Source organism: Argopecten irradians, chromosome 3, assembly GCF_041381155.1.
Source record: "Argopecten irradians isolate NY chromosome 3, Ai_NY, whole genome shotgun sequence".
Classification (NCBI taxonomy): domain Eukaryota; kingdom Metazoa; phylum Mollusca; class Bivalvia; order Pectinida; family Pectinidae; genus Argopecten; species Argopecten irradians.
Genome location: NC_091136.1, coordinates 64481987 through 64495369, shown reverse-complemented (window position 1 = coordinate 64495369; position 13383 = coordinate 64481987). Strand labels below are relative to the sequence as shown.

The window sequence follows — 13383 nt, the reverse complement described above, 5'->3', positions numbered from 1 at the left end:
TCGATCTAAGATTATATGTTAAAAAACTTAAATTAGATGCAGTAGCGAAAACGTATTTTATCTTTTTAAAGATTTTCTTGAATAATTTATTAATGATATATTTATTTGACCTTGAAATATGAAAGTTCTATAAAAAATTGATCGATGATGTCATGAGCTGCGAGATTTCGTGCCAGAAAAAGATGGCGGCCACTGAAAGGCAGTGGTATGTCGAAGAGGACGGTTGTATATCCGTTGGTGAACCAGCCAGTGGCGTCACATACCATGCTGCATTGAATTCCATCATTGTATCAACTAAAGAACCATCCGTTAAAATATATGATGTGGCCTCTGGTGCCATCTTACAAAAATCAAGTCTTTCCGGTACGCCTCTTCGTATCCCAAATCATATGAATTTATATTGCACAATCGAAATCTGTCAAATTTTAATCAACATCGTAATAACGTTTACATCTGTGTGATATGTTTGAATATTTACATGATGTCTGATGTTCGTGCATTTTAATAACGCTTGCGGCCTGTCGTTGAAAAGGCAATTTCCCTATCTCCTTCTAGAAATGGCTACAGAGAGTTTCTTTACAGTATGGCTGTCAATGCCATAATCTGCTGATTTGTTCTCTGATTCAATACAGCGTGATACATTTTAACTAACAAAAGCATGAAAATTAATTTGTTTTATTTATGAAACGTTTGGATTAATTAGATTTATTAGATGTTTATAAACCTCTATTTTTTCTTTGTGCTACATGTGGTCTACTATAATGTAGTGTTCAGGTTTTGTTTCCTTTTAAAATTAAGATGAAGCAGTTCCTGATTATGTGATAATAACCATCTGTGGTCTAATATGAATGCTATCAGCACTCAAACCATGTTGTCTCTCAAGTATATTAATAACATTGTAAACAAATTAAACAACAGTATTGAATACCTTCTCATGAAAATGCTGCACAGTATGACACTGGCCATTCAAACAAACAGGAGAATGACCAAATTTTAGGTGTTGAATGTATCCTTGCACCTATAACAAGAAAAAATAAATATGATATATATCTTTGTCAGTAAAAGATGGGTTTTCTTTTCATTTCCATTTTTCCGATAGTAACAAAATCATTTTTAGTATCAGATATCAACATCTTGCAGCTATGAAAAGATAACTTGATCAACATTCCAGAAATTGTATCGTTCAAAAAAGTAAAACAAATACATGCCTGGTGTGAACATTAAGATGTGTCTTCGCATGCTTTAGTGCCAACAGTGTCCTTTACCATTGGTGAAACAAGAGGGTCTGATACTGCCATAATCTCATGCTTTGACAAAATGGGACTAGCTGACTTGCATGCTCCAAGAGCTCATGTGTTGTTGGTTTTTTTTGTCAAAAGGGCTAATAGCCTTTAAATTGATACTGATATAAATATTATTTTTTTGTCACAAACATCCATGTACAAGTTGTTCATAATTTTATTTCAATGTAAAAATTCTGCTCATGAAAATCTGATGCTGCTTGAACTACCGTGCTGTATTAAGTGTTTGCAATTATTATTTGATTTATTTATTAAGACCAGTACTTGTTTATATGCACAACGCCTGTACATGTGTTGACATGGGGACATGGAAAAAACAAGACTTTCTTGTCAAATACTTCTTTCAGTAAATTGTTTTTATTTTCTACAGCACAAAGCAAAGATGCCATCAAGTGTGTGTATATATCTGGAAGGGATAGAATAGTATTTTGTGATCAAAATGCTGTGGGAGTGCGGAGTGACCTGAGGGGAATGATACTTTTGGACACTGCTCTCCAGCCACCAGTGTCAAAGACTGAGGACCTAGTCAGAGTAGAGATCCCCTTAGTAGAGGTACTTACATAACTCAAAAGATAAAACAAAAAGAAACAAACCAGAATGTAACTCCTAGATAAAATAGAAAAAAAAAAATTTAAAAAATGTAACTCCTAGATAAAAAAAACCTGAGTGTTACGTAGGGCTGCCGCGATACGGCAGAAGCGTACCACGATACACAACAACTGTATTGTGATATGTATTGCAATATTTTGACCTTTACATATGTGGTGTTTATTTTGTATATATTCCATAATAAAAACACCCTTTACATTATACAAACATACAGTGCTATGTTATGTAGTTTTACATCGATTTCAACCATGTTGTTGAGTAACAAAAATGTTCAAATGTGAGGTTTTTGTAAAAATTACGAGTCTGTGAAAAAGCTAGGCCAGACGACCGTAACCTAATAATGCAATATCTAAACATGATAGTGTCTGCAAATATTTACAGTTTTGAACCTAAATAATGAACAAATTTACGTACAATTGTCCTGGCAAAATACGCTTACGATCGTGATTAAACTTCAAAGGGATGATCGGCTTGCAGTGTTGTTTTGACACGTGTAGGAATTCGAAAATGGCGGCGGACAATGAAGCCTGAAATAGCTGGCAAAATCCCTGCAACCAATGTATTCACCGAACCTTAAATGTGTTAAGAGAATTATATATTCCGGTATTATTGATTGATGGAGCGAATCAACTTGATAATACTTCAGAAACTAGCCTAATGTCATATTGTTTATATTCAACGTCATGCAAATGTTTGAATCATTTGAACATTATACACGTTAGTTACAAACGTTTGACCGACATCAGAATCAAATGAAAACAACCACCCATAAGCCACATGGCTTCATATTATCGGAAAGGAAAACAAATACAACTTGCTGGTTATGTTTTAATGACAGGACGTTTTAATTATATCAAATTAATGAAATTATGATTCTAAGAAAATATATCGTAAAAAAACCGGTACAGGTAAACTGTATCGCGGTACAATATTTTTTGGTGGTGTATTGCAATACCCCAATATACCGGTTAACCGCGGCAGCCCTAGTGTTACGCATGGTCAGAGTTTCATATACTTTTACCGTATATTATATTTATGAGAGTAAAACATGAATTTTGTGATATAGTTAATGATGAATCTAGCAAGTGAATAATCAACCTACATTGTGTTGATGACAGGCTATCCAGCTGCTGAAGTCCCTAGTCAGTGCTGAGCTCCCTGGAGTGGATCATGTTGATGATGTTGTAAAGGAGCTGGAAAAACGAATAGAAGTTGTGCAGGAATCTACCAAAGGAAATCTTAAAACTTCCAAAGTATGTATCAACAGTTAACTTATTTTTGCACATATAGTGTGCACCAGCGTATAGTCTGCAGGTATATTTTTAGCCCACCATCATCAGATGGTGGGCTATTCAAATCGCCTTTCGTCCGTGGTCCGTCGTTCGTCCGTCCGTTAACAATTCTTGTTACCGCTATTTCTCAGAAAGTGCTTAAGGGATCTTTTTCAAATTTCATATGTAGGTTCCCCCAAGACCCTTGTTGTGCATATTGCATTTTGGGACCGATCGGTCAACAAGATGGCCGACAGGCGGCCATCTTGGATTTTGATGGTTAAAGTTTGTTACCGCTATTTCTCAAAAAGTACTGAAGGGATCTTTCTCAAATTTCATATACAGGTTCCCCTAGGGCCCTAGATGTGCATATTGCATTTTGGGACCGATCGGTGAACAAGATGGCCGACAGGCGGCCATCTTGGATTTTGATAGTTAAAGTTTGTTACCGCTATTTCTCAAAAAGTGCTGAAGGGATCTTTCTCAAATTTCATATACAGGTTCCCCTAGCACCCTAGTTGTGCATATTGCATTTTGGGACCGATCGGTGAACAAGATGGCCGACAGGCAGCCATCTTGGATTTTGATAGTTAAAGTTTGTTACCGCTATTTCTCAAAAAGTACCGAAGGGATCTTTCTCAAATTTCATATATAGGTTTTCCTAGGGCCCTAGTTGTGCATATTGCATTTTGGGACCGATTGATGAACAAGATGGCCGACAGGTGGCCATCTTGGATTTTGATAGTTAAAGTTTGTTACCGCTATTTCTCAAAAAGTGCTGAAGGGATCTTTCTCAATTTTCATATACAGGTTCCCCTAGGATCCTAGTTGTGCATATTGGATTTTGGGACCGATCGGTAAACAAGATGGCCGACTGACGGCCATCTTGGATTTTGATAGTTAAAGTTTGTTATCGCTATTTCTCAGAAAGTACTGAAGGGATCTTTCTCAAATTCCATGCATAGGTTCCCCTTGTACCCTAGTTGTGCATAGGACTGATGCGTAATGCCTTTCGGGACTGATCGGTAAACAAGATAGGCAACCGGCCGCCATCTTAGATTTCATTGTTGAAGTTTGTTACCACTATTTCTTAGAAAGTACTATAGCGATCTGTCTCAAATTTTATATGTAGTGTGTTTGAAAAAGTTTGAAAAGCAGGGAAAAGATCCCTCTTTCCATTGTCAGACATTGATCATTCTTTGGTGGGCGCCAAGATCCCTCTGAGATCTCTTGTTGGGTTTCGTTTTGGGAAAAAATCTTTATAAAAAAATCTCAATTTTTGCATCTTCACTCAAAACGTTTTGCATGGCCTCCAAACAATCTTATTGAACAAAATCAAATGATTCCTATTGTTTATCAGTGCTTTAAACAACCTTCTGTTCATTAAAATTAACTGGTAAGAGGAGTTTGACACGATGATTGACACATTGTTTGATTGCAAAAATCTTTAAAAAGCTTTTGGTACACATTAAAATCTTATGGTAAGTGATGAATTCTAAAACCAAACATCTTGGTTATGCTTAGTCAATAATGCCATATTTATTTTCAGTGGGCTACAGTTTGTGCTGAGCTTCCCCATGCCATCCTAAAGAGTGTGTGTTCTGGTCTGGTATCAGAGATGCGGAGACTGATGGTGTACAATCCAGGGTTATCAGTGGCCTCGGCTTTAAGTGACAGACTGACATATCTCTTGCCAAGTCCACAGCAGTTAGAGGGAACCAGTGCTCCATGCGAACGGGCGATGATGTACAGCGAGGCGGCGAGACAAGAGACATTTAAAAAGTGGCCTCACATGAACTACAAGTGTGTATTGTAGTAGGATTTTTTAGCCCACCATCTGATGATGGTGGGCTATTCAAATCGCCTTTTGTCCGTGGTCCGTCCGTCCGTCCGTTAACAATTCTTGTTACCGCTATTCCTCAGAAAGTGCTGAAAGGATCTTTCTCAAATTTCATATGTAGGTTCCCCTAGGACCCTAGTTGTGCATATTGCATTTTGGGACCGATCGGTCAACAAGATGGCCGACAGTCGGCCATCTTGGATTTTGATAGTTGAAGTTTGTTACCGCTATTTCTCAAAAAGTGCAGAAGGGATTTCTCTCAAATTCCATATACAGGTTCCCCTAGGACCCTAGTTGTGCATATTGCATTTTGGAACCAATCGGTGAACAAGATGGTCGACAGGCAGCCATCTTGGATTTTGATAGTTAAAGTTTGTTACCGCTATTTCTCAAAACGTGTAGAAGGGATCTTTCTCAAATTTCATATATAGGTTCCCCTAGGGTCCTTGTTTTGCATATTGCATTTTGGGACTGATCGGTCAACAAGATGGTCGACAGGCGGCCATCTTAGATTTTGATAGTTAAAGTTTGTTACCGCTATTTCTCAAAATGTGTAGAAGGGATCTTTCTCAAATTTCATATATAGGTTCCCCTAGGGTCCTTGTTTTGCATATTGGATTTTGGGACTGATCGGTCAACAAGATGGCCGACAGGCGGCCATCTTGGATTTTGATAGTTGAAGTTTGTTACCGCTATTTCTCAAAAAGTACTGAAGGGATCTTTCTCAAATTTCATATACAGGTTCCCCTAGGACTCTTGTTGTGAATATTGCATTTTGGGACCAATCGGTCAACAAGATGGCCGACAGGCGGCCATCTTGGATTTTGATAGTTGAAGTTTGTTACCGCTATTTCTCAAAAAGTGCTGAAGGGATCTTTCTCAAATTTCCTATACAGGTTCCCCTAGGACCCTAGTTGTGCATATTGCATTTTGGGACCGATCGGTGAACAAGATGGCCGACAGGTGGCCATCTTAGATTTTGATACTTAAAGTTTGTTATCGCTATTTCTTAGAAAGTACTATAGCGATCGGGGCCGCGGTGGCCGAGTGGTTAAGATGTCCCGACATATTACCACAAGCCCTCCACCTCTGGGATGCGGGTTCGAATCCCATGTGGGGCAGTTGCCAGGTACTGACCGCTGGCCGGTGGTTTTTCTCCGGGTACTCCGGCTTTCCTCCACCAACAAACCTGGCACGTCCTTACATGACCCTGGCTGTTAATAGGACGTAAAACTAAACAAACCAAACCAACTATAGCGATCTGTCTCAAATTTTATATATAGTGTGTTTGAAAAAGTTTGAAAAGCAGGGAAAAGATCCCTCTTTCCATTGTTAGACCCAGATCATTCTTTGGTGGACGCCAAGATCCCTCTGGGATCTCTTGTTTGCATGAGAATCTATTTCTTAGACTACAGCAAATTTTCTTTTGTGGTATTTTTCATCTTTTCATGTAAGACACAAGAACTTCCTTTGTATGTCAGAGTTTTCCTTTATAAAATTCCTTTTCGAGAAGAGATTGAGGGATCTAAGAGATTACATTCAATCTATGATTATGTTATTATGTTCATTTATTACATGGCCAAATTCTACACCTTTCAGATGGGCCTTGCCAGATCCTATGTCCCAGGCGGGTTTTTATCACCAACCAAACTCTATTGGAGATGACAGAGCCATGTGTTTTACTTGTAATGTGTGTCTGGTGTGCTGGGAGCCTACAGATGAACCCTGGTATATTAAATTATCAATAACATTCACTCAACACAAACTAGGCTTATTTATCACAAGTAAATCTATCAAGATGGTTCATTGTGTGTAATTTGACATGTGTAATAATATATGAAATGTATTGAAAGACATGAATTGTGAAATGATTTGGAGTGAAATGTAATTTGAATAAGCTAGGTAAGGTCCTTTCATTGGCTTAGAATATTGATCATAATGTTCTTCCTGTGTTCATCAGTTTTGATTTTATGTGTAATATATTACTGTATTGATCCCTGTTTCAGGTCAGAACACGAACGCCATTCACCAGCTTGTCCATTTGTTAAAGGAGAATACACACAAAATGTACCTCTCAGTGGTAAATATCTTATTAAATATCTTCTCAATCTTTAATGAAAACAAGCCTTGATCTTCAAAAGAAAGAAAAAATAGATATTAAGTTATTCTTTTTTTTCTTCTGCAGTAACCTATGCAAGTCAGCCGGCGAGAAAGCATGGGGATAGTAATGAAAAGGTATATGTAGATCAACATTGGTATTCATCCTTACGTAAAGTGTTTCTAAAACATAACTTATCTCAAACATTACAGAATTTTTAATTTGATAAAGTCATCCAGTAATATACAATCACTTTCACCTTCCATACATATACTGTGCATAATGCAGTTATTGAATCTTCAGTCACTTTACAATAAAAGTCCTGTGTTGTGTATATTTTATGTATTGTGCACACTGGTTTACGTTATACTTTAAATCATACACAACATTCCTTAAAGCTTTTCAATTTCACTGTTGAACAGATCGAATGCCTGAGTACGACCAATACAGACGATTTTGTGGCAACATCAACCCTAAATGGAAACATTGTAGTTTGGAACATCTCCAAGATATCTAAGGTAACATTGTAATTATACAGGTAAAATTCAAAATTAACAAACATCTCATTTATGATTTTATAATGTAGTACTCCAGTTAAATTGAATCAGAAGGGTACACACCTGACGACCGCTTAAAACTGTGTATTTGATTGGCTAAACCTCTCTCAGCTGATAGTGATAACTTTGTATTGGTTATTCCTTGTAAGTCCATAAAGTGTGTGGTAATAATAGGAATATTGGTTTTTCCACAGAAACACTGTCAGTTTAATGTAGACCCTACGGCCACTGTAATAGCTATGAAGACTGGCCTACAGATTGATCGTCCGAGCGTTAGGGAGATCCAAACTCAGACAACAGATGTGGAATCTCTCCAAGGAGCTGAACTGTCTGATAGGTACACCTAAACTTTATATCCTTACTAAATACTACTTTATCTTAGGTTTTAAAATTAAGAATATTGCACATCAGGTTTTAAAATCAAGAATATTGCACGTCAGGAAGAACGGGACAATAAAAATAAGGTTTATAAAGACTTGTTTCCTTTTCCCGGTCTTATTATATTGTCTTCAACTGTTAAATATAGTATGATCCAATTAAGTTTTATTTATATGATGGTGAAAATGAAATTTAAAAACAAAAACTAATTTGGTTTGTTCATTTTTAAATTGAATACTGTATATAACCTATAGTGTCACTACTGTTAGACTAAACTTGAAATTGTACCTGACCAACATTAAAAGGGATGAAACAAATGGTTCTCACCTTCACGATTTGGAAGACACTATGATAATATACCAGTATGTGCTGTATAATCTGCCTTGCGAAAATAGCTCAATAAAAAGGGGCTAAACAATAATTTTAATATCGTTCTACTTTTCAGTGCAACAAATGGCGATGGAGAAGCAAGTGAAGACAAACAAGAAGTTTTATCCACTAATGGTAATGATGTAAAGCAGGATGATGATAAAGTGAAAGATCAGGAGTCACTGTACGAGATTCCTCTGCATAGCAAGGCTGATAAATCAGGTAAATATCTACATAGCAAGGCTGATTAATCAGGTAAATATCTACATAGCAAGTCTGATAAATCAGGTAAATATCTACATAGCAAGGCTGATAAATCAGGTAAATATCTACATAGCAAGGCTGATAAATCAGGTAAATATCTACATAGCAAGCCTGATAAATCAGGTAAATATCTACATAGCAAGCCTGATAAATCAGGTAAATATCTACATAGCAAGCCTAATAAATCAGTTAATATCTACATAGCAAGTCTAATAAATCAGTTAATATCTACATAGCAAGCCTAATAAATCAGTTAATATCTACATAGCAAGCCTAATAAATCAGTTAATATCTACATAGCAAGTCTAATAAATCAGTAAATATCTACATAGCAATTCTGATAAATCAGGTAAATATCTACATAGCAAGCCTGATAAATATCTACATAGCAAGTCTAATAAATCAGGTAAATATCTACATAGCAATTCTGATAAACCAGGTAAATATCTACATAGCAAGCCTGATAAATCAGGTAAATATCTACATAGCAAGCCTAATAAATCAGGTAAATATCTACATAGCAAGTCTAATAAATCAGTAAATATCTACATAGCAAGTCTGATAAATCAGGTAAATATCTACATAGCAAGTCTGATAAATCAGGTAAATATCTACATAGCAAGCCTAATAAATCAGGTAAATATCTACATAGTAAGTCTAATAAATCAGTAAATATCTACATAGCAAGTCTGATAAATCAGGTAAATATCTACATAGCAAGTCTGATAAATCAGGTAAATATCTACATAGCAAGCCTAATAAATCAGGTAAATATCTACATAGCAAGCCTAATAAATCAGGTAAATATCTACATAGCAAGTCTGATAAATATCTACATAGCAAGTCTGATAAAACAGGTAAATATCTACATAGCTACATAGCAAGCCTAATAAATCAGGAAATCATCTACATAGTAAGCCTGGTAAATATCTACATAGCAACCCTGATAAATATCTACATAGCAAGTCTGATAAATCAGGTAAATAACTACATAGCAAGTCTGATAAATCAGGTAAATATCTACATAGCAAGTCTAATAAAGCAGGTAAATATCTACATAGCAAGTCTGATAAATATCTACATAGCAAGTCTGATAAATCAGGTAAATATCTACATAGCAAGCCTGATAAATCAGGTAAATATCTACATAGCAAGCCTGATAAATCAGGTAAATATCTACATAGCAAGCCTGATAAATATCTACATAGCAAGTCTAATAAAGCAGGTAAATATCTACATAGCAAGCCTGATAGATATCTACATAGCAAGTCTAATAAAGCAGGTAAATATCTACATAGCAAGTCTGATAAATATGTACATAGCAAGTCTGATAAACCAGGTAAATATCTACATAGCAAGCCTGATAAATCAGGTAAATATCTACATAGCAAGCCTAATAAATCAGGTAAATATCTACATAGCAAGTCTAATAAATCAGTAAATATCTACATAGCAAGTCTGATAAATCAGGTAAATATCTACATAGCAAGTCTGATAAATCAGGTAAATATCTACATAGCAAGTCTGATAAATCAGGTAAATATCCACATAGCAAGCCTAATAAATCAGGTAAATATCTACATAGTAAGTCTAATAAATCAGTAAATATCTACATAGCAAGTCTGATAAATCAGGTAAATATCTACATAGCAAGTCTGATAAATCAGGTAAATATCTACATAGCAAGCCTGATAAATCAGGTAAATATCTACATAGCAAGTCTGATAAATATCTACATAGCAAGTCTGATAAAACAGGTAAATATCTACATAGCTACATAGCAAGCCTAATAAATCAGGAAATCATCTACATAGTAAGCCTATTAAATATCTACATAGCAACCCTGATAAATATCTACATAGCAAGCCTGATAAATCAGGTAAATAACTACATAGCAAGTCTGATAAATCAGGTAAATATCTACATAGCAAGTCTAATAAAGCAGGTAAATATCTACATAGCAAGTCTGATAAATATCTACATAGCAAGTCTGATAAATCAGGTAAATATCTACATAGCAAGCCTGATAAATCAGGTAAATATCTACATAGCAAGCCTGATAAATATCTACATAGCAAGTCTAATAAAGCAGGTAAATATCTACATAGCAAGCCTGATAGATATCTACATAGCAAGTCTAATAAAGCAGGTAAATATCTACATAGCAAGTCTGATAAATATCTACATAGCAAGTCTGATAAATCAGGTAAATATCTACATAGCAAGTCTAATAAATCAGTAAATATCTACATAGTAAGCCTGGTAAATATGTACATAGCAACCCTGATAAATATCTACATAGCAAGTCTGATAAATCAGGTAAATAACTACATAGCAAGCCTGATAGATATCTACATAGCAAGTCTAATAAATCAGTAAATATCTACATAGCAAGCCTGATAAATCAGGTAAATATCTACATAGCAACCCTGATAAATATCTACATAGCAAGTCTGATAAATCAGGTAAATATTTACATAGCAAGTCTGATAAATCGGGTAAATATCTACATAGCAAGTCTGATAAATATCTACATAGCAAGTCTGATAAATCAGGTAAATATCTACATAGCAAGTCTAATAAATCAGTAAATATCTACATAGCAAGTCTGATAAATCAGGTAAATATCTACATAGCAAGTCTGATAAATCAGGTAAATATCTACATAGCAAGTCTGATAAATCAGGTAAATATCTACATAGCAAGTCTGATAAATCAGGTAAATATCTACATAGCAAGCCTGATAAATCAGGTAAATATCTACATAGCAAGTCTGATAAATCAGGTAAATATCTACATAGCAAGCCTGATAAATTAGGTAAATATCTACATAGCAAGCCGAATAAATCAGTTAATATCTACATAGCAAGTCTGATAAATCTGTAAATATCTACATAGCAAGTCTGATAAATCAGGTAAATATCTACACAGCAAGCCTAATAAATCAGTAAATATCTACATAGCAAGCCTGATAAATCAGGTAAATATCTACATAGCAAGTCTAATAAATCAGTAAATATCTACATAGCAAGCCTGATAAATATCTACATAGTAAGTCTAATAAATCAGTTAATATCTACATAGCAAGCCTGATAAATATCTACATAGCAAGTCTAATAAATCAGTAAATATCTACATAGCAAGTCTAATAAATCAGGTAAATATCTACATAGCAAATCTGATAAATCAGGTAAATATCTACATAGCAAGTCTAATAAATCAGTAAATATCTACATAGCAAGTCTAATAAATCAGGTAAATATCTACATAGCAAGTCTAATAAATCAGTAAATATCTACATAGCAAGTCTGATAAATCAGGTAAATATCTACATAGCAAGCCTGATAAATCAGGTAAATATCTACATAGCAAGTCTAATAAATCAGTAAAAATATCTACATAGCAAGTCTGATAAATCAGGTAAATATCTACATAGCAAGTCTGATAAATCAGGTAAATATCTACATAGCAAGTCTAATAAATCAGGTAAATATCTACATAGCAAATCTGATAAATCAGGTAAATATCTACATAGCAAGTCTAATAAATCAGTAAATATCTACATAGCAAGTCTGATAAATCAGGTAAATATCTACATAGCAAGCCTGATAAATCAGGTAAATATCTACATAGCAAGTCTAATAAAGCAGGTAAATATCTACATAGCAAGTCTGATAAATCAGGTAAATATCTACATAGCAAGCCTGATAAATCAGGTAAGTATCTACATAGCAAGTCTGATAAATATCTACATAGCAAGTCTGATAAATCAGGTAAATATCTACATAGCAAGTCTGATAAATCAGGTAAATATCTACATAGCAAGCCTGATAAATCAGGTAAATATCTACATAGCAAGCCTGATAAATCAGGTAAATATCTACATAGCAAGCCTGATAAATATCTACATAGCAAGTCTAATAAATCAGTAAATATCTACATAGCAAGTCTGATAAATCAGGTAAATATCTACATAGCAAGCCTGATAAATCAGGTAAATATCTACATAGCAAGCCTGATAAATCAGGTAAATATCTACATAGCAAGCCTGATAGATATCTACATAGCAAGTCTAATAAAGCAGTAAATATCTACATAGCAAGCCTGATAAATCAGGTAAATATCTACATAGCAACCCTGATGAATATCTACATAGCAAGTCTGATAAATCAGGTAAATATTTACATAGCAAGTCTGATAAATCAGGTAAATATCTACATAGCAACCCTGATAAATATCTACATAGCAAGTCTGATAAATCAGGTAAATATCTACATAGCAAGTCTGATAAATCAGTAAATATCTACATAGCAAGCCTGATAAATCAGGTAAATATCTACATAGCAAGTCTGATAAATCAGGTAAATATCTACATAGCAAGTCTGATAAATAGGTAAATATCTACATAGCAAGTCTGATAAATCAGGTAAATATCTACATAGCAAGTCTGATAAATCAGGTAAATATCTACATAGCAAGTCTGATAAATCAGGTAAATATCTACATAGCAAGCCTAATAAATCAGGAAATCATCTACATAGTAAGCCTGGTAAATCATATCTACATAGCAACCCTGATAATATATATCTACATAGCAAGTCTGATAAATCAGGTAAATATCTACATAGCAAGTCTGATAAATCAGGTAAATATCTACATAGCAAGCCTGATAAATCAGGTAAATATCTACATAGCA

At 34.7% G+C, this 13383-nt stretch overlaps 1 protein-coding gene across 2 annotated transcripts in view; it reads left to right on the top strand.

Moving 5' to 3' along the window:
- Positions 1 to 165: 165 nt before the first annotated feature.
- The window catches only part of LOC138319354 (baculoviral IAP repeat-containing protein 6-like), an 88184-nt gene continuing 74966 nt past the window's right edge, over positions 166 to 13383 (top strand). For both annotated transcript variants that reach the window (XM_069262443.1, XM_069262442.1), the window contains exons 1-10: positions 166 to 363; positions 1672 to 1853; positions 3029 to 3163; positions 4731 to 4984; positions 6621 to 6749; positions 7028 to 7101; positions 7207 to 7256; positions 7542 to 7637; positions 7871 to 8013; positions 8500 to 8645. In XM_069262443.1, coding sequence (XP_069118544.1) covers positions 183 to 363; positions 1672 to 1853; positions 3029 to 3163; positions 4731 to 4984; positions 6621 to 6749; positions 7028 to 7101; positions 7207 to 7256; positions 7542 to 7637; positions 7871 to 8013; positions 8500 to 8645 — 1390 coding nt within the window. In that variant the 5' untranslated portion in view covers positions 166 to 182. The remainder of the gene's footprint in view (positions 364 to 1671; positions 1854 to 3028; positions 3164 to 4730; positions 4985 to 6620; positions 6750 to 7027; positions 7102 to 7206; positions 7257 to 7541; positions 7638 to 7870; positions 8014 to 8499; positions 8646 to 13383) is intronic.